The sequence below is a fragment of the Camelina sativa genome, chromosome 4, assembly GCF_000633955.1.
Source record: "Camelina sativa cultivar DH55 chromosome 4, Cs, whole genome shotgun sequence".
Taxonomy (NCBI): domain Eukaryota; kingdom Viridiplantae; phylum Streptophyta; class Magnoliopsida; order Brassicales; family Brassicaceae; genus Camelina; species Camelina sativa.
The window spans coordinates 26,087,041-26,111,927 of NC_025688.1; the positions used below are offsets into that span (position 1 = coordinate 26,087,041).

At 36.3% G+C, this 24,887-nt stretch overlaps 7 protein-coding genes across 9 annotated transcripts in view; 5 read left to right on the forward strand and 2 right to left on the reverse strand.

The window, feature by feature from the left end:
- Nucleotides 1-4,388, forward strand: LOC104782526 (protein NRT1/ PTR FAMILY 5.1-like). 2 transcript variants are annotated; one of them, XM_010507479.2, is made up of 4 exons: nucleotides 1-379; nucleotides 499-716; nucleotides 2,229-2,785; nucleotides 3,495-4,388. In XM_010507479.2, exons 1-4 carry the CDS (start codon nucleotides 274-276, stop codon nucleotides 4,360-4,362), a joined length of 1,749 nt encoding a protein of 582 aa, XP_010505781.1. In that variant the 5' UTR covers nucleotides 1-273; the 3' UTR covers nucleotides 4,363-4,388. The 2 variants fall into 2 exon arrangements, with proteins under 2 accessions (XP_010505781.1, XP_010505782.1); XM_010507480.2 differs by having other exon boundaries at nucleotides 288-379; nucleotides 481-716.
- On the reverse strand, nucleotides 5,856-7,075 carry LOC104782527 (LOB domain-containing protein 15-like). The gene is made up of 3 exons (XM_010507483.2): nucleotides 6,986-7,075; nucleotides 6,565-6,823; nucleotides 5,856-6,329 (listed from the first exon to the last, which is right to left on the reverse strand). The coding sequence occupies exons 1-3, from the start codon at nucleotides 6,997-6,999 to the stop codon at nucleotides 5,919-5,921; spliced, it is 684 nt and encodes a 227-aa protein (XP_010505785.1). The 5' UTR covers nucleotides 7,000-7,075; the 3' UTR covers nucleotides 5,856-5,918.
- Nucleotides 11,143-12,587, reverse strand: LOC104782528 (uncharacterized protein DDB_G0271670-like). The gene has a single exon (XM_010507484.1). The coding sequence runs from the start codon at nucleotides 11,938-11,940 to the stop codon at nucleotides 11,347-11,349; it is 594 nt and encodes a 197-aa protein (XP_010505786.1). The 5' UTR covers nucleotides 11,941-12,587; the 3' UTR covers nucleotides 11,143-11,346.
- Nucleotides 15,611-17,917, forward strand: LOC104782529 (WEB family protein At2g40480-like). Of its 2 annotated transcripts, XM_010507486.2 has the most exons (3): nucleotides 15,611-15,731; nucleotides 15,987-16,249; nucleotides 16,441-17,917. In XM_010507486.2, the coding sequence occupies exons 2-3, from the start codon at nucleotides 16,058-16,060 to the stop codon at nucleotides 17,728-17,730; spliced, it is 1,482 nt and encodes a 493-aa protein (XP_010505788.1). In that variant the 5' UTR covers nucleotides 15,611-15,731; nucleotides 15,987-16,057; the 3' UTR covers nucleotides 17,731-17,917. The 2 variants fall into 2 exon arrangements, with proteins under 2 accessions (XP_010505788.1, XP_010505787.1); XM_010507485.2 differs by lacking the exon at nucleotides 15,611-15,731 and having other exon boundaries at nucleotides 15,747-16,249.
- Nucleotides 18,118-20,415, forward strand: LOC104782530 (uroporphyrinogen decarboxylase 2, chloroplastic). The gene is made up of 6 exons (XM_010507487.1): nucleotides 18,118-18,358; nucleotides 18,824-18,948; nucleotides 19,041-19,151; nucleotides 19,249-19,437; nucleotides 19,513-19,638; nucleotides 19,733-20,415. The coding sequence occupies exons 1-6, from the start codon at nucleotides 18,250-18,252 to the stop codon at nucleotides 20,246-20,248; spliced, it is 1,176 nt and encodes a 391-aa protein (XP_010505789.1). The 5' UTR covers nucleotides 18,118-18,249; the 3' UTR covers nucleotides 20,249-20,415.
- Nucleotides 21,222-22,370, forward strand: LOC104782531 (serine/threonine-protein kinase 17A-like). Its single transcript, XM_010507488.2, has one exon. The coding sequence runs from the start codon at nucleotides 21,273-21,275 to the stop codon at nucleotides 22,158-22,160; it is 888 nt and encodes a 295-aa protein (XP_010505790.1). The 5' UTR covers nucleotides 21,222-21,272; the 3' UTR covers nucleotides 22,161-22,370.
- The window catches only part of LOC104784317 (40S ribosomal protein S26-1-like), a gene marked incomplete in the record, with an annotated part of 8,105 nt that continues 8,005 nt past the window's right edge, over nucleotides 24,788-24,887 (forward strand). Inside the window, 1 exon segment of the mRNA XM_019245003.1 lies at nucleotides 24,788-24,875. Within this exon segment, the coding sequence (XP_019100548.1) occupies nucleotides 24,873-24,875 (3 nt within the window).

The following is a 24,887-nucleotide window of genomic DNA, read 5'->3' on the forward strand; positions in this document are numbered from 1 at the left end:
ACATACTTGAGCTTGTGAAGTGTAAGGCAATAGCTAAACTAAGCAAATCTCTAAGACCTTGTTTTTCATTTCGTTTTTTTTTTCTCAAGATCCAAATAAAGCAAACTTTAGAAGAAAAAAAAACTATGCATCCTTAAACTATTTCCGTTTAGTCTCTCTCTACACAGCCCTGACCTCTCATAGCTCTCTCAGCTCTCATAACTTTACCAAAAACATCCCAAAAAACAAACGTTAAACTTTTATTAAGTTTATATATAAAATTAACTACAATTGATGGAGGCTGCGAAAGTTTACACACAAGATGGCACCGTCGACCTCCAAGGCCGTCCCGTGCTCGCCTCTAAGACCGGTCGTTGGAGAGCTTGCTCTTTCCTCCTCGGTATATTTTCACAAATCTCAAATAACTCTTTCCATTTATAGATAACTTGATTAAAAATATAAATTTTCTTGTTCGTTGTTGTCCCTTGAATCTTTATATAGTCTTATGTGTGTGAGAAGGGTATGAAGCGTTTGAGAGGATGGCGTTTTATGGAATAGCGTCGAACTTAGTGAATTATTTGACCACAAGACTTCACGAAGACACAATCTCCTCGGTTAGAAATGTGAATAATTGGTCCGGTGCTGTTTGGATCACTCCAATCGCCGGAGCATACATCGCCGACTCATACATCGGCCGCTTCTGGACTTTTACTGCCTCCTCTCTCATCTACGTCCTGGTATTCTACATTATGTTTTATTTTATTTTATGGTTAAAATGTGAATTAAATTAACCAAACTAGCCAACCCGATTTAATAACTCTCAAAGAAACCGCACTTAATTAGAAGAAAAAAAAGACTACATCGAATAAATAAAGTTTTTGTTAAATTTTTTCTCTTGAAAATTATATTTTTCAGATATTTTGCTTTGGGTTAGACCGGTTGGTCATCATAAATTAAAGGAGTAGACATGTGTGTGTTTGTCGGGTTTTGGACGCACGATCGGATATGGTCCGTGAACGTTTATCCCAAGAAGACACTGCCACAAAAAATATTTGCATTTTTTTCCACTGGTTAATATATTTGAGGACAACTGTGTGGTTTCTGTTAAAATGAACATATTTTATATGAGAATGTTAACAAGAAGGTTCAGAATTTTGCCATATATATCAGAAAAGAGCTCATTTTCAAGAAAAGAAAACTAAGAAAATGCATACAAATATATATATGGATCATAAAAATTTGAATGTAGCGTGTATGAAATAGATATTAATTAAAGAACAAGTAGTACATTGTATAAGGTACTAACTAATTTTAGATAACCACGCGTTTGTTTACAATTATATCATATATGCAATTTTGGTAAGAAAAGTAATTTATATATAGAGTTAATTAACGAAGGCAGAGTTTTTTTTTTCTTCTCAAAAATTATATAACAAACGGTTTTTTACATCACCTGTTCGACGCAGTGATGTCGACATGTGAGTACTAGGCGTTGTTTAAGACAATATTAGATTGTTAGTTGTTTCTTACAAAACTTGGCTACTTTTCTAATCATTTGGCACTGATGCGTGACATGCGTCTGAGATTATTAGATTATTATTAGGCCTAAAGTCGAACACGTTTGATCTGCGTCCACAATGTTGACGACGTGTCATAATTGAAGGCACCAGTTAACGAAAGCTAACTTCGATTTATTTTACTTTTTGAGATTTAGTTTATGTAGATAATATCGATAAGACATGGATACGTACGTATCAAACGTTGTTTTCCACACATATTCAAGAGGACCCATGATTATCACTTTACTTCAATTTTATTGGTTTAGCAAACCAAATGCATATCTTATCAGTATCTAGGGGAGAAAAAGAAAAAGAAAAAAAAAACTTACGACTTTTGTTAAATCACATCTCAATCATGAAATGACTTTCAACCAGTGGATTGCAAGACATGACTCATGATCAATTGATGAACTGTCTTCTAACTTCAAAATGCACGTACGGACCTTACTTTGAAAAGTGTTGTAATATATATATATTTTTTGAAGGATTTTTTTTTCAAATATATTTATAAGTTTATAACACAAAACGAGTACTTATATTTACTAGGAAATTTGGATTAACATATCGGAGATGACTCCTCAAATAAAAACATGCACACAGAACACGTATAGCTTTATACCACGTAAGCCTAACGTAAATTCAAAACAAAAATAAACAATATCTAGATTTCATGATGAGTTCTGTTTGCAGGGGATGATTCTCTTAACCATGGCGGTAACGGTAAAATCCCTCAGACCGACATGCGAAAATGGGGTATGCAACAAGGCGTCCTCCTTACAGATATCATTTTTCTACATATCTCTCTATACCATAGCTATTGGAGCCGGTGGAACAAAACCTAACATTTCCACATTTGGAGCGGACCAATTCGACAGTTATAGCATTGAAGAGAAAAAACAAAAGGTTTCATTCTTCAACTGGTGGATGTTTAGCTCTTTCTTGGGTGCGTTATTTGCCACATTAGGCCTTGTCTACATCCAAGAGAATCTCGGATGGGGTTTAGGTTATGGCATACCTACAGTAGGACTCTTGGTTTCTCTCATTGTGTTCTATGTAGGAACATCATTTTACAGACACAAAGTTGTCAAATCAGACAATTTGGCGAAAGATTTGATTCAAGTTCCGATCACGGCATTCAAAAACCGAAATGTTCATTGTCCTGATGACCACTTGGAGCTTTATGAGCTTGACTCCCATTATTACAAAAGCAACGGTAAACATCAAGTTCATCACACTCCCACCTTCAGGTCAGTATTGCATACCAATTTCACTAAATAACTCATATTTTACAATAATTTCTCACTGAAAGTTTGAAACTTGTCTCAAAAAATTCTGATTCTGTTGTTTTTTATTTTTGGCCATCTAAAATTTCTGATTTAAATACGGATAATCTTTTTGGCCATTATTTATAAAGAAAAAAAAACAAGAGACTGTGACAGAGAATTATAGGCCAATAGAAATATAGAACCATTAATTGGATAATTTTCTTGACCAATTTATGCCTTCGTCTCTGGTAGGTTATGACGTGGTAAATATATAATCTAGTGTAGTGTACCTGCTCTGCTTTGTAGAATCTTTTATTTGATGGTCCCCAATTCTCACCTTCTACACGTTAATGTGTTCTCCAATATCTTCCCACTACAGTTTCGTGCCAAAATGATCAATTACATTGCCAAAGCTTCTTAAGTTTAGAAAATTAAAGATATCACGAAGATATTAAACAATTTATGTGCGTAGCTTTACATGTTGGCATAAGTACTTTTTATTAGTTTTTGCTATAATAAGTCTATTACATGACATCTAGATTCAGAAAAATCACCTTTTGGACCGACTTTCATTTCTAGACATTTCCTGAGTAGAAAAAAATATCATAGACAAGACAAGACAAAGTAATTTTGAATAGAAAATGTGTATATAGATTTAAATTAATTTATAATTTGGATTGTGCTATTACAGGTTCTTGGACAAAGCGGCCATTAAGACACGTTCAAGAGAGTTACCATGTACGTTGACCAAAGTGGAAGTGGCAAAGCGTGTGCTAGGACTTACCTTTATATGGCTTGTCACTTTAATCCCAAGCACCTTGTGGGCACAAGTCAACACTCTCTTCGTCAAACAAGGGACCACGCTGGACCGCAAAATTGGGTCCAACTTCCAAATCCCTGCGGCTTCACTTGGGAGCTTCGTTACGCTCTCGATGCTTCTCTCAGTGCCCATGTACGACCAATACTTTGTTCCCTTCATGCGCAAGAAAACAGGAAACCCTAGAGGGATCACTCTACTCCAAAGGCTAGGGATAGGTTTTGCCATACAAATTGTTGCGATCGCGGTTGCTTCAGCCGTGGAGGTCAAGAGGATGCGTGTAATAAGGGAATTTCACATAACTAGCCCCAAACAGGTTGTGCCTATGAACATTTTCTGGTTGCTCCCTCAATACTCTCTTCTAGGCATTGGGGATGTGTTCAACGCCATTGGTTTGCTTGAGTTTTTCTATGATCAGTCACCCGAGGAGATGCAGAGCCTTGGAACAACGTTTTTCACGAGTGGCATCGGCCTTGGAAATTTCTTGAACAGCTTCTTGGTGACAATGATTGATAATATCACGAGTAAAGGCGGAGGGAAAAGTTGGATTGGGGATAATTTGAATGATTCTAGGCTTGATTACTATTATGGGTTTCTAATGGTGATTTCGATAGTGAACATGGGATTGTTCTTGTGGGTAGCAAGCAAGTATGTTTACAAGAGTGATGAGACCAAGGAGGTTAGTGGAGGATGTGTTCAGATGGATGCCAAAGCCTTAGATACATCTCCTCTTACCATCTAATTATAACAATGAGAATAATATGTATATATATGGTTTTCAAAAATTTCAAGTTGTGAAATTCTAATTAACATGATGAATAAAACTTTAGTGTTTATTCTAATCAAACAATTAAAATGTGGAAGTAACGAGTTGTTACTCAAGATCAATGGTTTTGGTCTACTTGTTGAACCCAGAGATCGATCTCCATTGGTCACATATACGTGAACATTGGAGAATTCACATAATGTTGATAGGTACAGGCTTTCTGACCTTTAGATTCAACCAGTGATAAATCTATCGAGCAAGTTAACATTTTAGACTCTTATTATACAACCGTACTTTTCCCCTATCTAAAAAACAAAAAAAATGCACATGATTTAAATAAGGCCAAAAGGAAGATATATAAGTACCAAGTGGAAACTGTGGAATAGTATGTTCCCTTGGGAAAAGGGATAAGTTAAGTACCATAGGATGAAGCAACCGTGACATTAGACCAAACCCAAAACATCACATCTCCTATAAGGATTCTATCTTTGACCCTAGATACAAGCCTTCCAACCACAAAAGCTCTAGTCAATGGTCTTCAAATTACAATTTAGGTTTTTATAGGATTGATTTTTTGAATATGACTTTTGAGTCCGACCTATTTTGCTTATACTTCTATGAATGAATTCAACCGGTATCAAAATATATCTAAAAAAAATCATAAGGATGCGTTACAAACTTACAACCGTAAAACCAAGTGTATTTCACGTTTTCAAAATAATAAAGCGGATTGGTTCCTTAATTTACACCCACACTTTAATTTATAAATCTGAGAAAAAAATATTGATAGTACCATACATTGGCGATCAAAGATGTCCAAAAACTGTCTTTATATTTATTCTACCGACAGATTTACCATCAATTATATCATTACTTAATGAATTTAAGGACTAGAAATCTTATTTTATGTAATATCGCCAATTATTGATGCTTTGGCGAAGTAATATTTTCGTCAAATAATTAATTTTGAAATTGATTGTTTTCTAATACTTATTAATTTTATTTTGCCATTTTTAAGCTGAACATATCCCTAGCGAACATTGTTTGCATGAATCTGGTCAGCAGTAAGCTGGATTGATTAATTCGATACGCTAAGGAAACCCCAAGAATAAATTTAAATAAAACCAAACTAAATGAGTTAATGGTAATACACAGCTGACACTTCAACCAACCAATAAACACTATACACACGTATCTGCAGATCCAAAGCCAGCTATATCACACAAAATTTGGTGGAAGTAGCTTTTTTATAGAGTTAAGTAACATTATGTTGCTTGGGCTCTAGAATAACCCATTAAAGAAACAAAAAAGAAGAAGAAACTCACTTTAGTATGCATGACTCATAATTTAATTTAAGCTACTCCAAATCTAAATGCATCATAGATTCATTTAATTTAATTTAATGACAGGCTTTTTAAAAATCAATCTTCTTCCTTCTCATATATTTATTTAATTTAATTAATCATCGGATCACAAAATTATCGAAATAAATTATATGTATGTGTGTGTTTGTAGAATGATACAAATAAATTTTAACCGAAGTAGGAGTTGTTCTCACTTTCAATGTCGCCGTATTCTAAGGCTCTTGTGGTTGGTTGAGAGAAAACACAAGACGAAGGCGGAGGAGGAGGAGGATGAGCCGCGTTAGGTTGCGGTGGAGTTGACGGTCTTTGTGGTGGTGGTGCAATGACGGAGACGCCACCGGAGTTGTGATATCCTGCGACTTGTGAGTTAGAAGGTACGATCAAAGTGGCGACAGCTTCTCGTTGCTTGTACTTGAGAATCTCCGATCGTACGGCTGTGAGCTCGGATTGTAAAGCTTGGACTTGTTGTTGTAGAGCTGAGATTGCTCCCATGCATCCGTACACCGGATCTCTTAGCCTCACGTTTGCTTCATACACAAGGCTATTCGCCGCGTCTGCTCTCTGGCTCTCAGACACTTCCTGGTTAGTTTGGAATTGTTTCACATTATGAGAATTTTACTAAAAGCATTATATATTTTATCTTAATTAGTTATTTCATAGCAAAATACAGAGCCATATATCTCTCGAAAATATATATGCGTTGTCTAGTAAGAATTAATCAGCTTAAGACCACTAGATTATTATACGTGTTCCAAGTTCTTATTATATGCATGTTCAAATTAAGACTATGTATGAGTTTTGAAATGGTTATTACCATTAGCATCTTGGAGACGTTGCTAGCCCCAAAAACTTTGTGGACGGATGCGAACTTATGAGGCTCGTGTGGGGAAAAATATGGCGAAAAAGGACATTCTTGAGCGCACCTACGGCGCAGAAGCTTGCAGGCTGCACAAGGAGTAATGGTGTTGAGGGTTCCGGGAGGACCCGACATTGGTCTTCTAATTCCTGCCATATGATGTGGCCAAGCATCTGCTTCTCTTTTGATCTTCTTCCCTATCTCTTCAAATCTCTCCCTTAACACAACGAATTGAAGAAGAGCTTTAGTTTTCAATAATAGCATGAAGATATATAAGACTACAAGGTCGATATCAACCATAACCACCAGTTGAGTGAAAAAAATATAATCATTGTGAAGAGAAAAAAAAAGGTTCACTAAGGAGATGTTCACGTTTTACCTTTCTCTTGACATTCAGGCATGCTCTCAGCGGATCGAAAAAAGGAGAAAGAAACAAAAAGAGAAATATTAAAGTCAAGTGACTCTTAAAGAGGGTGTGAAGGAAGATAGCTAAGGAAGGCTTTAAAGGCAAGTAAAATACCAAGTGTAAGATTTAGTGATCACGATGTATATACATATATTTGTATGTACGAGTGTATGCATGTGTCTATATATATATATATAGAAAGATGAGCTAGCTTATAATAGAACTTTCTTATATATGGAGATGAAAACAGGATTTGGTAGCTCGAGAAGTAGAACAGTCTCTCTTTTAACATGAAAACAACTGAAGATATCTAGTTAGTAAAGACTGGAGAGCTGTATTCACTGCTTCAGCACGTGAGCTGTGAGAGTTTTTAATTTATATTTTTGTCTCTACGAATCTGACCACACATAAATATACTTGTATACATATGTATGTTGTCACTCATATTCATCGATCAGGCAACAACAGATGGATTTTGGGCTTAATGCCTACTTTTAATGTTTTTATTTTCCCATGACCGCATGTGGACTTTTGCTTCACATTTATAGCACACATTTTTCTTTCTTTTTTTCTTAGCGTGTAATTAGATAAATTTCAAATTCTACAGATCATATTTCTGAAAATCATATGAACCTAAACCGTCGCACACGAATGGACCGCTGAGTAGTTTACTAAATAGTTTTGATTAAGGTTTATAATAGTAAAAAGTTGGTGAAAGATTCAGAAGATATTTTTAGATGTATACTTCTCTAAAAAGAGTGAATGAGATTGATAGTTTGATGATTTTTGACATGTTAGTATTTCTTGTCCAAATGAAACCTCATCATCTTTATATGGGCTCTCTTTATGTTTGTTCATTAATTATATATTTAGATTGTTATTTTGAAATTGAGTTACATATATATATATATATATATAATCATATTTAATTAATATATTTGCATACGAATCGACTATAATTGTACGTACGCATGTATAAATAAGGTATGTATTTTGTACATTTTCTTTGTATTTATAATTCATAAATAGGAGAATGAATATGCAAAGAATCTTCGTCAAAGAATAAACTTGGTGACTAGTTTCACCATCAATTAACATGTGAATCATAAAATTAATGTTCTCTAACTGCAATAATCAACAGCTATCAACTTTAGGTCCATATACGGTCTCTAGGGTCACCGTTTGTAGATGGTACCAAAATAGTTCTTTGAAGCGTAAACCATGAACAAAGAACACACGTACTACTATCTCTCTTTTTATTTTGAAAAATGTTTCTTAGATTTCGGATGTGAGGAAGAAGATACAGAGCGGTGTTCTAACAAAGTGGGTGGTGAAAAAGAGGGTAATATTGATGTAATCATATTATACATTAGAATAATTAGTATTCAAGTCCAATTTCAATTCAAAATCGAAAAGAAAGAAGAAGATTGCTTATACTCTAAGAAAGCTTTGGAGTTGTATGTATTCTTGTTTGACCCGTATTTGTAGCCTAAATCGTCGCCCCGTTGTTCTCTCTTCGTCTTTGTACTTGATATAAAATTCTAAGTTTGAGTTAGCAGATAAAATTATTTAATAGTGAAGAAAAATACGAATATATCTCTAGAATTAATAAAACTGAAAAAATCTAAAAATTAAAGGTGTCTTTTGAAGTCAGGTAAGAATGTAAGATAGTAATTTTTTGTTTGTTTCACAATTCATTTTGAAGGTTTAAACCTGAGTTAAATGTGAGAACCCATATATCTTATTGTCGAGAGCTGTAATCCGTCTAAGATTTAGGTCATGAATGTTTAGCTAAACCTTAAATAAGGTTAACGCAAAATTTCTTCTCAGACAACAACAACCGATTGAGCTATCTACATTTAGTTATTTTTCGTTTCTTGTAGGAAAAAAAAAATAGTTAAATCTTTTTCCCAACTTAGAACTTAGAAGTTGACATGGACGATGGACCCAATCTCTTGGGACTTTTATTGGGCTATTATTTCGTAAACCTTGCTTCCTTCACAATTGTAAAAGTGTTTTAGTTACTATATGGTTGGTTATGTTGAACTAGGGTTTAGGGATCTAAACATCATTTTTTTTTTAATCTAATGTTAAATTATATTCAAAATAAAAATAATTTTTTTGTTACATTGTTTAAAGCATGAATGTGTTTAAAACTGTTTTTGAACTTGATACTGAGTCATCTTGAATAAAATCTGGCGGAGAACCAAAGTTGAATGTGAGTGTCTCCTCTTGCCCCAAGTGTGCTCATGCGTTTACGAACATTCTTATCGATTAATTTTACTAGCTTGTCCAATGTCGACGATGCTTCCCCATGGCATATGTCATTGCGCTCTTGCCAAAGAGCATGTATAGTGTTCTGAAAAGGGTACCTCAAAAGAAACTTTTGTGTTGTATCCCATTTCAGAACACACAAGTAAAGCCATAACCTCTGTCAAATTAGCTGTGAATTTGTTTGACAAGAGTCCTTTCACTAGTGTTTCCCATACCTGCTGCGAAAAAAGACATTGAAAAAATAAATGCTCCCTTGTCTCCAGTATGTGGCTGCAGAACACACAATTTGTGTTGACATTTGAGTTCCATAGTATCATCCTTTCCCCTGTTGATACTCTGTTTTTTGCCACCAGCCATGTAATGAAAGCATATGTGGGAGTAACATGGGGAAATCAGATAGCTTTGTAGCACCAATGTTCAACCAAGTATTCTTCGTGTTAAACTGCTTGTGGCAGTTATCATTCCTTCCTTTCCATAAAGCCACATCGTCTCCTTGAGACCGAGTAAGAATAATTTTCTTTATCTCTTCCTCTATTGCATTTAAGAGAGCATGTCGATGTCTTCTTCGTCTTGTCATTTCCATTACTTCAGCCAGTGTACTTTGATTTCGGTATGCCAAGATCAAGAAAACCTAAACATCTTTTTTACGTATATATAACTAAATTCTCTGTACGTAAATGACTAAATTTCTAGGGATTGGGAAAGAAAGTACAATAGCATGCTGAGAAATAACAAAATATTCAGTTGGTAATTATAGTCTCTGCGATTCAATAGTTTTCAAAAGAAAAATATATATTTACAAAAATCATTAGTAGTAGTAACTAGTAAGTAGTAACCATATAATAGCCAAAGATTTTATTTTCTAAAGAAAACAAATATGCAAGCCTTAATTACTCCTACCACCTAATTTTCCTTAGTTATTATTTTCTGCCACCAACTCCTATGCCCCTTCAATGAATGATGACACTTAAAGACTTCACGAATTAGATAGATCCATCAAAACTTAAACCACGTGCGCACGAGTGGTCATGGCTGTCAATAATTGTTCTTCTTGTTAAAATTTACTTCACTGTTTTCTTACAGCTTACAGTGAATCCGTTATTTCAAAGATCCTTGTCCCAAATAGTTTTCGTACATCCGACAATTCTTTCCTTTTATGGTAAAGAGATAGACCCATGGTTCGTAAGCTTGGGATACCTCATCTTTTTTTTTTCCAATAACTACCTGAAGATTTAGGGCATATTAAAAATTTTGAGTTTTCACACACCCAAAAAGTTGCATATTCTAAGGAAAATCTTCTTTTTAAGAAAATCACTTCAAAGTTATTAAATGTCATACCTGCACATCTTCTTGAACATCTATTAACTCCTACCCGTCTTAATTTCCCCTCTATATTTATGAAGGATAGATTTGAATTTTAATTTTAACATCTTTAGAAATGGTTCAAAGATAGTGATAACAGATATATACACATTATCGTGGTAGACTGGTGGTAGTCTTATTTATTATCTGTATATTCCTGTTTTGATGGTTAAAAATTCTGTTTTTATTTTGGTTTACTAGAACTCTTAGTTCTTATTATTTTCAAATTCAAGTTTAATCTCTAGAAAGTGGAATAACACGAATAAACGAGACAAAAAAATAAAGTAATACACTGAATAGAGCCCATAAATGCTGGCACATGGTCAGTTAAATCCCCCACATATCTTCGTGTAGAGTTTAGATAAAGTTTGTCGTTGACTAATTATAATTTAACGTCTAAATTTTCAAATTCAAAACAAATAATTTCACTATCGATCATTAGAATTTTAATAAGCGTACTAAAAGACCCGTTCAAATACAAAATTCACAAGAGAGAGCAACCAAAGATAAATCTAAACATGACAAACTTTTTGTTAAGCATTGAACAATGAACACAATCAAACACTAATATATGTGTTCAAAGAGGCGAAAGCCAAAACATACAAAAAACAAAAAAAAAAACGGATCTTAAAACTCAAGATCCTATTATTTTTTTTTAAATGACAACAATCGAAATAAGAACAACATGGAATAAACTGTTACATCAATCTAAGATCTTTACGACTAGATCCATGGCTAAGAACAGAACACAAAGCTCTCTTCACACTTCCCATAGATGAACTAAACCCTCTTTTATAAGTACACAACGTCGACGTCGGAGACGACGACCTAATTTCTTCCTCGTCGTCTTCCTTAGCATAAGATCTCGAGCAAGAAAGGTAACATTTTTTGGGACGATGCTCTGTTTTAGACGGAGGAGACGAAGAAGAATACGAAGAGGAAGAAGATGAAGACGTAGACGACCAGGAAAACGAATGACGCGACACGTGACGTGACAACAGAGTCTTCACGAATCGAGTTTGTTTCGTTCTCGTTTTACTCTGTTTGTTCCCGGAGGAGGAGGAGGAGGAGTAGTACGAAGGAGGTGGCGTTAACGGTGGAAGACGAAACGATTCAGAGTAAAGAGGGTGTTTTGGTGTCCCTGGCCGTGTCTCCCATAAAAACGGCACGGAGGCTCCGCCGTAGTAATAGATTCTTGACGATGAATTGACCTGAGAGCTCTCCTTTACGATAACCTTTGAAGATTTGACTCCATTTGTGTTGTCTTCTGATATTTCTGACATTGTCTTCATTTAATGCTCTTCTGCACACAACCAAAAACACTTCCCTTTCTTTGGATAATGTCTTCGAGTCAGCACCTTTTATCAGAATTAAACCTAAAATGAAGAAAAAAGAAAATGCTAGATCCGAAGACGACGAAGCTTCTTCAGATATGAAAAGAGGAGACAAAGGCGCATCTATTTTTGGAAAAGTGATGCTTTGTTAGTGTAAGAGAAGTTTGCGGAAGAATTAAAGGATCTCTCTTATTTCTTTTTGCATGGAGTGTGTAAGCACATGTCATGTGCTTATTATTTTAATCTGTTTTCCTCTTTTGTAATTTCTGTATTATTTTTGTATTTTGGTAAAACTTCACATGGATGCATATGGCATATATATAAGATACTACAAAATAATTGTAGAGGGCCAAGAAAATGGTTAGATAATAAATGAGTGGGACGATAATATTGTTCAATGTGTACACGACTTAAATGTTATAACAACACCAATTCCGAATTCAGATAATTTACGGAGAAGAAAAAGAAAACTTACTCGTACATATACTCATAATAACATAGGATTCGATTGAACCTAGAAATCAAGTGAACTCATGTGGTATAGCTACAAACTCCTTGTAACTTGTAAGTAAAATCAACTAAATAATAAGATTAGTGAAAACCCTTGTCACTATTAATGTCGTTTGGAAAGAATAATATAAAAACGTGTGGTATATAAAAGAGAGGAGGTTGCGAGGTGGGATAGGTGTGGACCGTTGGATGTACCGTTGAGTCGTATTTAATAAAATAGGAGATGCGTTATCGTGGTCCATTGTCTCGTACTGAGATTTTTCTTCAATTCGATAGAGAAGTGAGGACAAAGTTAGTTAGAAAAATATGAGGCCGAAGCTCCTCCTATTTAATTCATACATCCACTGATCCACCTATATACATGACGTGTAAATTATTTAAACCAGCGGTCTAGACTTAGGCCAGTTCCAAGAAAAAAGAGACAACTGATTAGGCAGTTCTATGCATTTTTTTTACCGGTTTTGGGCTAGGTTATTAAGAACAGTCAATTTAGATAGTCTAGGCTATAGTGACGGCTGATTATGCATTCTAGATGGTAAAAACTAGAGAGATTAAAAGGTTTAACAACATTTACTATACTTGTAATCAGCTCGTAATATATTTGTAGTACACAATAAGACAGGTACGTTTTCAATCTACACATATTACGTATTATTGATGCATTTTCGTTCGAAGAGAATTTTTATGTTTGAAGATATAATACACATGTTAGAAGATTTCCGAAGTTTTTTATTTAGTTTACATGCACATGGTTATATATAAACCATACGTTATAGGTTAAAAAAAAAGTTATAATAGTTGTGAATACAATTAAATTTACTACCAAGTACCAATGCATTACAACTAGTCTACTACCATGGACTCGTTGCTCTATATATCATGGTTGGGTAAGTTCTTTCTTAGGTCCGGATTTTGCTTCCACTTGGTTCACAATTGATTCCAGTTTGGTTTTCTAAGTAAACATAAAAAAAAAAAAAAAAAAAAANAAAAAGCATAACAAATTTTGATCGATAAATTAAGTCTGGCTTGCAATAAAAGAAAACGTTTCACTATTCCTTTTGCCGAGACTCTCTCTATCTAAAAACCCTAGATCTACAGCCGCCGCCGATTGATTCCGTTTTGCCTCTCTGCCGCCCTAGGCTTTCGCCGACGGTGTGAGAGGGCTCTGCTTTCTTCTTTCTTTGTCGTCTCGTCGTAGTAGCAGTAGGTAACCCGTTTCTCTTCCTCTCCGGCGTGCTAAGGAGCAGTCCACTGAAGCGCCGTGCCGGTGTGGTGGAAGACGAGATCTCGGCTCGCCTTTCAGTGACTGTGGTGGTTCGTAGCTGCTCTGGGCGTCTTTCCTTGCAGTTTTGGGGAATCGGATCTGTGATTTGGATTGTGACCGTCCACTTTCTCCATCCTTTCGCCGGAGAAGCTAGCTGTTCGGAGGTTCTTGGTCGAGTCGGGTCTTAGCGTCTTCAGGTTGTCGAGGAGACTTCAAGGTGTGTTGGTGACCGAGATTTGCGGATGCCCACAAAGCCGACGGTCTCTTGAGAGTTTCCTCAACTTCTGGTGTCTTTCCGACCAAGTAGCGAGATAACAAAGCAGCTGAGATATGGCCAATCCGGATACGCACCGGGAGGTAATGATATGTTACTCTGTGCTTCAATCTCTTATCTTGAATCGTTTAGCATTCTGGTCTAGTATAATTAGTATGGAAAAGCTTTAGCTCTTGCTGGTTGTGCTTGTCTCTTGGTTGGTTCAGTCGGATGTATTGTCCGTTTTAGGTTTAGGACCGAAACATTGAAAGCCGGGAATTCCTAAATTTTATGTTGATGCGCTTCTGGGTGTTGATGCTATTGGGTCAAGTTCTACACGCTGATCATGAGGAGCTCATAGCTTGGTTTTGATTTGCTTTTCAGTATTAGTTTTGGCTTTCACTGTGTTAGTATTTGTTTTCGTGTCATTAGGTCAATTTAGGTGGTTTAAGAGATGATTTCACTCCGAGTTGTGGTGTGTTATCTATCTCGTTGTGGTTAAAAATGCAATGATTCTCGATTAGGTAGTGTTGGATCCGCCTAGTGTTCTAGGATTGTATTTGATCAACCATTACATTTATTTTGTGGTCCAAATCTTTAAAGGTGAACACAAATGCTTGTAATACTTTTGGTTAATGGAAAATTGTTGTTGAGCCAAAAATAAAATAAAAAAAGTCTGGCTTGCTGTTTCGTGCTAGCTTTCGCTATTCGCCGTCACATCTAGGCTCTAGCTTTGTGATCTAGACTATATTTCGCACGTACGTGTAGCATCTTCATCCATTTAGTTAACTTTATATTCCCAAATAATAAATAACAAATATCTTAAACTAAGATATGGTTTAATCCCCACAAAATCAATTGAAGAAAAGTTAAAAACCGAGGTACGTTGTAATGAGTTCGTTCCGGACTTGATTGCTGCCACTAATCAGACAAAATAAAATAATGGATGCAATGCAAGGTTCCACTTAATTTATATACGGAAGTGACCCCCATAAACAAAATAAATAAATAAAGAAAAATCATAAACATAGAGAAAGATAAGGTGGTTGTGATTATTATTATGCGTACCAAAAATCAATATTAACAATTATTCTTCCTCATTTAATTTACCAGATAATGTCAATTTTATTGGTTCTAATAATATTTATTTTACCAATGAATATAACTTCACCAATAATATGGAAAAATAGATACTATTTGATGACATTATTTAATATGATTCTATTTCTACTTTCATGATAAGAAAAAGGATCACTAAAAATTTTCATTCTTCTTAAAATTAGTTTTTTTTTTTTTGTTTTTTTGGGTCAACTTTTTAAAAGTAGTTGATTACTTGTTTAATTTGTTTTTTTTTCTAAAATAATTAAAACACAACAAAAAGTATGGGCTTATGGCCCATTAATTACTTCCTAATCAAAAAAGAAAAAAAAAAAAACATCGTGAAAACAAAAGATCCGTGGGGTGGGGATCAAGCGTCGGCAGCGTAAACGTCGTCGTTAGATTGATTTGGTCCCTCCCTGCAATAGTGCAAATCTCTTTTGCCTTTACATAAAAGCAAAACAGAGGAAAGAAACTTCAATTCCCAATATCTTTTGTATGATTGTATCAGCGTTACCTCCGCAATCAACGGCCCAAATTTAAGTAATCAGTCAAGTAGTCAACCATCCCATACAACCGCTCTCACGTGAACCTTGCTTCACAACACAAATAAGAACTCGCCACGTAATCATCTCTTTAGATCACTCTCTATTCTTTACACTCTCCGAGTGGTGGGTGGTTTAGTGCAGTGGTGGTGGTGGTGTGACTCTGTAACGAGAAAAGCACAATCATTTCGATACCTTCTTCAAAAAGCTCTTTTGCTTTTCTTTTTTCTTTTCTTTCTCTTCTTGTAATTTCATTAATTATGATTACTGAAAAGGTCTTCTCTTTAAATCCTTTACCAAAACAATTCATTGTTCTTTGTGTTGGCGATGGCAGAGGAGGAGCAGCAGCATCAGCATTATCCTGTGGCCGAGGTGGTTCCGGGTACGCCTGGGATCCATGAAGTGATGATCCAACCCGGGTCTGAGAATTTCGGGTTCTGTGTTGATCCCGTTGGTGTTTCCAATGTACCTGGGATTAGGAGAGTGGGGTTGAGAGCTGAAATAGATACGTCTCCTCCATTCGGGTCAGTTCAGGAAGCTGTGACTCGATTCGGTGGTCGTGGCTCTTGGGTTCCTTTCAAGCTTGAAGACAGTTTCGTAAGTTTTGTTCTTTTCTCAGTTTCTCTTACATACAACTGTGTTTGATCCTTTCATTGTGACCATTGTCCATTGTTCTTGAGTTTTTTTAATTCAAAGTTTCTGTGAAAACATGTCAAATTGAGTTGTGTGTGCAGTTGGATTAAGAGTTTAGATATGGTTTTCATATTTGTTAGTTTGTCAATGTTCAGACTGGAGAATTTGACATAAAGAGAATGGAAGAGCATGCAGCGGAGCTAGAGAAGGATCTGATAGTCAAAGAGCTCGAAACTCTGGATGTTCTAGAAGCGCTTGGATCGACAAAAAGGATCGTTGAAGATTTGAAGCGGCAGCTTCAGCAAGAAGCCCTGAGATGCAGTGAACATCTCAGTTCAGACATCAAAGAGATGAACGATGAGCATTGCCATCACCACAATCCCATGTCATCACCTGATCTGATCCTAATGGAACTGAAGCAAGCCAAGATGAATCTTGGTAAAACCATGAATGATCTTGTAGTGACCCAATCATCTGTGGAGTCTCTCAATAAGAAAATGAAAGAAGAGAAACATTTCCTTGAGAAGACACGGGCGAAGCTAACGTATGGGTTTGGAGGACCGTTATCTCTAGCTGAGGAGCTGAGTCGGATCAAGGTTAAACCACAGGTTGTTGCAGATGAGCCACTAAGGGAACAGGTTAAGATGGTTGCTGCTGAAACAGATGAAACGGGTTTAAACCAGCAGAACAAGAACTGTCTGAGAACTGCAGAGATGAGGCTAGTTGCTGCTAGAAAAATGGAAGAAGCTGCAAGAGCAGCTGAAGCACTTGCGTTAGTTGAAATAAGTATGTTATCATCCAACGGTGATAGCCAGGACGATGAATCAGATTTTTGCTTTCCAGAGCCTCCAAGATCTCCGGTAACACCGAGAGGACTAAGGTTCGATGATAATGACTTTGATAATAGCACAAGCAGAGGGGTTTTGAAGAAGCTTGAGGAAGCTACTGAAGGAGTTAAACAAAGCAAACAAGCTTTAGAAGCTGCGTTAAACAGAGTAGAGATTGCTAATGTGAAGCAACTTGCAGCTGAAAATGCTTTCCGCGGGTGGACAAAAGGCGATAAGTTTAAACCTTTGAATCATCATACACGACGCTCCTTCTTCAGCCATTTGAACAAGCACCATGAGCCGCAGCATGACAATGTACCAAAGCCAGTGTTAAAGTCTAATGTCTCAATGCGTGATGTCCTAAGACGTAAGCAAGTTCCAAAGGAAGAAGACGTCGTTGTTCCTGAGAGGCAGAGCCTCGAAGGACAAATCCCGAGGCGAAATGCGAACTTGAGCCAAATGCTGAAGGAACTGAAGCAAGATGTAAAGTTTTCGGCACGAGCAGAGAAAGAGGAGGTACATGAAGAGAAACAGTATGTCACACAGAGGAGAAAGTTTGGTTTTATACACATTACACTTCCATTGCAGAAGCAGAGCAAGAAAAAATCAAGCCTTTAAAAACACAATAACACCTTCCACTATTTCTATTTTTTAGATCCTTAATTATTTGTTTGTAATTGTTTTTTTTTTTTTTTTTTAATTTTGGTTTGATGTTGTGTGTGATTGCTTTTACATGTCTTTATATTTGTTGTTTTTCAGAAAATAATCATACAATTAAATAAATCATTATATGGTTTGAATCTAATTGCATATTCTTTCAAAAAAAAAATTTGCAGATTTGGAGTTGATAAGTGAAACCGAACCAAATTTAACCAAGATGGTAAGAATAAACCAAATAATGACGTGGCAGACATGGTTGCTGACTAGACAATATTGAGTCCACGTCAGCAGATCTCTCTTATCATCAAAAATATTTTCTATCGTCTTCATCGTTCAAGACGTTAACCCAATCATCTCGTTGAAAGAGAGAAGATGCTAAGATCTCAAAGCAGAGTATAGCAACAACAACACCTTGACCTCGCGCTAGAAAGAAGCCTTCTTTGTGTGTTTTCTTTATCTCGGAGATCTAAAAAAAAAATGTCAATCCTACAAGTCTCTACTTCATCTCTTTCTTCTTCTACTCTTCTCTCCATCTCTCCCAGAAAATCACCCAAGTCTTCTCGGTTAATTCGTTGTTCCGTCGAGGGTACTTATCTCTAAACCCTCAATTTTGATTCATTGTGATGAACTTGTTGGTGAGTTAAATAAATATCTGGGGTACTTCTAAAGTTACGAAATTTCCCACAAAATTTTATCTCTTTTCGACTAATTGGGAAGCGAATTGGGTCTTTCTTGTAGTACTTAAATTGATTGTTTTGATTTACTCTGTTATGCATTTACAAGACGGTTTCAATGGTAATCTGGTAAAAATTTAGGATTTTGCGAGTTTGTTCTGCATAAAGCTGATACACTTGGTGGTGCTTCCTTCCTTGTTTCAACTGTATGATCCTCTCGTGATTTTTATCCAAGTAAAAGTATATTGCTTGATATAAGAATTGGAAGTTTTCTATTGGTTTGTCATTCGTTTCGCTTAAATTGAGTCTGATCATGGAATAATATTCGTGGAGAAGCTTATGGATTGATTAATGGGATTCAAATTCCTTTTGTGTAGGAACCACTGTAACCGAGCGTAAACTCTCGGCAACAAGTGAGCCTCTTCTTCTGAGAGCTGTTAAAGGTGAAGTTGTTGATAGACCTCCGGTTTGGCTTATGAGGCAAGCTGGGAGGTACATGAAGGCAAGCTTTACAAAACTCATATTGTGATTTTCCTTTTTTTGCTTTTTCCAAGTTGTGTGTGTCCTGAGTGTTTGATTAATTTGATGAAACAGAGTTATCAAACTCTCTGTGAGAAATATCCTTCTTTCCGAGATAGATCAGAGAATGCGGATCTCGTGGTTGAAATTTCTCTGCAGCCATGGAAGGTGTTTAAGCCGGATGGGGTGAGTTAGTTACTTCTTCTTTTTTTTTCTTCGTTTTTACTTTATATGATCTCTCAAGTTGACGACATGTCTGTTTCTTTTCAAAATGTATGAAAAGGTGATTTTGTTCTCAGACATTCTCACTCCATTGTCTGGAATGAACATACCTTTCGACATTGTTAAAGGAAAAGGTCCTATCATCTTCAACCCGCCGCAGTCAGCTGCTGATGTTGCTCAAGTTAGGGAGTTCATACCAGAGGAATCTGTTCCATATGTTGCAGAAGCACTCAAAAGATTAAGAAATGAGGTACTTATAGTGTGATTATTGAAGGTTGAAGCAACAAAATGCTCTCTTAAACTGAAGAATATGATTTTGTTTCAGGTGGGTAATGAGTCCGCTGTTTTGGGTTTTGTTGGAGCTCCATTTACTCTCTCTTCGTATGTAATCGAAGGTGGCTCATCTAAGAACTTCACACAGATAAAAAGATTAGCTTTTTCTCAACCCAAGGTGAGTCTGTAAAAAGCTTATAAAGCAATTGTAGAACTGGAAAACTTGGTAACTATCTCTGAGATTGAAAGTTTTTTTTTCTCTTTCTCCTCAGGTTCTACATGCTTTGCTCCAGAAGTTCACAACCTCGATGATCACGTACATACGTTATCAAGCGGATAGTGGAGCTCAAGCTGTGCAAATATTTGACTCTTGGGCTACCGAGCTTAGCCCTGTGGATTTTGAGCAGTTTAGCTTACCTTATCTTAAACAGATTGTGGAAGCTGTGAAACAAACCCACCCGAACCTACCTCTCATACTGTATGCAAGTGGATCAGGAGGTCTGCTTGAGAGACTGGCTAGGACCGGTGTTGATGTTGTGAGCTTGGACTGGACTGTGGACATGGCTGAAGGAAGAGACCGGCTAGGAAGAGACATAGCGGTTCAAGGAAACGTGGATCCGGGAGTTCTGTTCGGATCGAAAGAATTTATCACAAGCCGGATTCATGATACTGTGAAGAAAGCTGGGAGAGATAAACACATTCTCAACTTGGGACATGGTATCAAAGTTGGAACCCCTGAAGAGAACGTTGCACACTTCTTTGAGGTTGCACAAGGAATTAGATATTAAGAGAAAGATTGAAGATTATGCTTTGTTCTTCACTTCGGCTTTCATCTTCTTTCTTTTTTTTTTCTCATTTGAGATGTGTATTTTTATATTTTAACGGTAATTTTTTTTTGTAGACTAAAAGAATAGTGATTAACTTGCAATGGATATTGATATTCATATATGTATTCTAGGCTCTTGTCTTCTAAAGTTGTTCGAGAATGATCTATTCAGCTTGTGGTTAAACAAAGCAAAGGGAGGTGTTACAGAAAGCCAAAAGTACACCCAAATACATCCCTAAACCCTTAAACAAGCAGTGAAACATAGCATTGGCTATTTGGTTATGATATTATCATATGACTAATGAGCACCTTGTCCTTGTGATTGTTCGTTTGGTTATGGTTATGGTTATGGTTATGGTTATATTTTGTAATAAAGAAAATTTTGGACCTAAATTTTTTCCTTTGTTACACCTAAATTTTTTTGGCTTGATTTTGGTATTAACATGCAGTAAATAACAGCTGTCAGATTTTGTAAGGAAAAAGAAAAGGGAAATTAAAGATGATAGGAAAAAACGAGCAATATGACAGAGAAAAGAAAAATATTTCTTTTTTTTTAAATGGAAACAGTGACTTTACAAAAAGAGAAATAGGAAACTAATAACAAAAAGGGCTGTTGAAGCCATGTAATACAAAAAATTGGTGATCAAATTTATATCAAAATGAAAAATCAAAAGAAAAAATTTACATATTGTAAAAACTTATTAAATGTATTAATATTGTATCTAAATATTAACCTTAATATTTATTTCAATATTAAAGCTAGGATTGGATGATAAATTAAACACTAAATTCAATTTATTATAATATGATTTCGCAATTGGAAAAAGGAAAAGATGGCATAGTTCCAATTGACAACAAACCCACCACCACGTTTATAAATAGTGTGAGTGGTGATCGATCACACATTAGTTTACTCAGATCGCAAAAAAAAAAAAACACAGACAAACCCTAAAGAGTAGCGAATACGTAAGAGCTTTACTTTGACGATGGAGCAAATTTGCAGAGATGATGATTGGACTGTGGACAAGTCTTCGCTGACAACAATCTCTTATCTTGGCAGAGGAAGCTTCGGTTGTGTCTCTCTTGAGAAGGACTCCAACTCCAGACTTTGGGCGAAGAAGTCATCGCCTATGCATCTCAGAAACATTCTCGACAAGGAGCTCAGGATCATGCATCGTTTCCGCGATCATCCTCGCATCGTCAATGCCTCAAACACTCTTCACTTGCAAACCAAACCCTACGAATGCTACACGATCTATATGGAGTACGCCTCCAAAGGTAATCTCAATAAGATGATCTACGGTTCTCGCAGGAGATCACAGCAGATATCTGAGTCTTTGGTCCGACGTGCGGCTCGTATGATCCTAGAAGGACTCGTGGCTCTTCACTCCCGTGGTTACGTTCACTGCGACCTCAAGCCATCCAATATTCTCCTCTTCCCTTCCACAACACCCGGAGAGCCGTGGGATCTCAAGCTTGCTGATTTCGGTTCATCCAGGGAACCTGATTTCGATTATGATTACATGTCCATTGGTACGGCACAGTATCTGCCACCAGAGTCTTTTGAGCCAAACAGACTAATCATCCATCCAAACCTTGATGTATATGCTCTAGGGTGTGTGGTTTATGAGATGTTTGGGGCAATAGCTATCCAAGAGATATTTGATGAATTTTACGAGTGGAAGTTGCGTGGTCGAGATATCTCTCCGGAGGCTAGAGATTTCGTGAGGCGGTGCCTTGACATTCATCCACGCAGGCTCACCGCAGCTGAGCTCTTGAACCATCCTTTCATTACAGGAAGATCGATCACAGAAGCGGACAAGGAGATATATAGCTCGTTGATTCCAAGTCTCTCGAAACTTCTCTTGGCCTGATCCTTGATCCTCTTCATCTGCTCTGCTGTAGTATATGAAATCTAACTCTTTGTTCTTTCAATTCAAATAAATAAGAGTCGTGAGATGACTGCAATCCAGAGCAACGACTTCCATCTGGTGATTTCAGTTTACATAATGAACTATCTACTTTTATCTGATTCAGAGGTTTGGTTGGTTTCTAATGCTTGCATCGGAAGAAAAGTACTCTTAAGTCACTGTTTATGTCTCTAATTAAATAAGTTTATCAGTGTGCATGTGTGTTGTGCTGTTAAGCACTCCATGTTTTGTATCAGTTTGCTAGTTATATATATATAATTAAGTCCTGCATATTGCCATATTGTATCGAATAATATATTCATATTTAGTGTTAACAAAATTCAAGTCTACTCTAATATTGCTCTCTCCATTAATTCAGATTTGTTTCTGCTAGTGCTAGATTATTATCTACCGATATATCTTCTTCTATTTTGTTACGAGTACGTTTGGTTGTGTTGGAAATTAAAAACAACAAACGAAAAACTACCCATGCTCTTAGTAAACGCCAACACTAACCCATCATCTGGCTCTCCTCATGCTCTTAGTACACGTTAACACTACTTAGTAAACACCAACGATTTTCATCCTACTACTGCATTAGTAAACGCCAACACTAACCCATCATTTGGCTCTCCTCATGCTCTGCCAATTGTCTCCAAGAATGTAGAAACTACTCCTATATATAGTCTTCCAAAGTGATGTTACACAAGCTACTACCTCACTTTATCCAATCGTCATTGAAGCTTTAGTGTCCTCTTCTACAGCCACGGTAACTGTCCCGACTACTCCCCCAAATTCGGTTTCATTGGTAAATGAAATTGTGAGGGTGAGGGATAGTGTCTTAGTAAGCAATCAATTTGCTGCCTTCGACATGGGAGTATATGGTTACGAGATGGATGATGATGAATCCTCTCAAAGGATCCGGGGAGGAAGGGAAAATCAAGCCTACTCAAAGGGCCCAAGAAATACAATGGACCACAATAGGTGGGCGTGGTATGTTGACAATCTCAAAACAAGAAAGATTCAATCTCTACTAAGATAGATATAAGCTAAGAAATGAGATAGCTCATCAAGGAGCTTTATTGTGTAAAGAAACTAAGGAAAAGAGACTTTAGGTTGTCACCAAGATCCAAATGATTTTGTGATTGATCTCTTATAAAGATTAAGAAGAGAGTTACCACAAGAGGCAAATCCTAAAGATATCTTTCTTTTTTCACAATACACAAGTTTGTATGAATCTATCTTGATGAAAACCCTAAACACATGGGCTAATGGGCTTTTTCTTATGGCACTAATTGAGCTTTTTAATTTATGTTTTAATATGGTAAACATGGTCATGGTGGCGGAGATGGTTGTTCCTAAAGTCGCTAGAGAATTATTTTCTTGAGCTCCTAACTTTATATTTTCTAACCCATCATATGGCTCTCCTTAAGCAATCAATTTGCTAACTTCAGACATGGGAGTATATGGTTACGAGATGGATGATGATGAATCCTCTCAAAGGATCCGGGGAGGAAGGGAAAATCAAGCCTACTCAAAGAGCCCAAGAAATGCAATGGACTACGGTAGGTGGGCGTGGTATGTTGACAATCTCAAAACAAGAAATATTCAATCTCTACTAAGATAGATATAAGCTAAGAAATGAGATAGCTCATCAAGGAGCTTTACTGTGTAAAGAAACTAAGGAAAAGAGACTTTAGGTTGTCACCAAGATCCAAATGATTTTGTGATTGATCTCTTATTAAGATTAAGAGCATCTCCAATGATTCTCTATTTTTTCCTCTATTATAGAGGTGAATTTTGCTCCAATCCACCTCTATTTTCACCTCTAAAATAGAAATTGCTATTTTTTCCTCTATTTATAGAGGAACTCTATTTTTTTCTACAAAGGGTTCCTCTATTTATATAAGAACTCTATTTTAGAGATGAGAATAGAGGTGGGTTGGAATAAAACTCACCTATATTATAGAGGAAAAATAGGGAAAACCATTGGTGATGGTGTAAGAAGAGAGTTACCACAAGAGGCAAATCCTAAAGATATCTTTCTTTTTTCACACTACACAAGTTTGTATGAATCTATCTTGATGAAAACCCTAAACACATGGGCTAGTGGGCTTTTTCTTATGGCACTAATTGAGCTTTTTAATGTGTGTTTTAATATGGTAAACATGGTCATGGTAGCCGAGGTGGTTGTTCCTAAAGTCGCTAGAGAATTATTTTCTTGAGTCCTCACTTTATATTTTCTAGATTCTACTTTGTGTGGTATACAATTTCTCTACTTTCAAAAACTATATGATCCCATATCATATTATGTAACTCTTTTCATGCATTTAAATTGAAAGCATTTTATCATCCTGAAAAAAAAAAAACAAAAGAAAAACAAAAGAAGAAGAAGACAAGGTCTTACTTGACACTTAACAGTTTTACATGGCAATGAGGTTTGGAGTAGGACCAATATTAGAGTTAAGAGTGTGTTGGAATGATAAAACTATTTTAAGACAAGAGAAAATAAAGCCTAAGCCCAGTACGTGTTAAAAGCCCGTTATATTTCGAGGCCCAAAAAGTAACAATAAAGAGATCAAATCTGAAATTGGATGAGGAGATCGATGAGAAGAGAGTAAACCCTAGGAGGCAGCAGCAGACACACACAGAGGAGAACAGAGCAAACAGCCAAAGATGGTACTACTCATC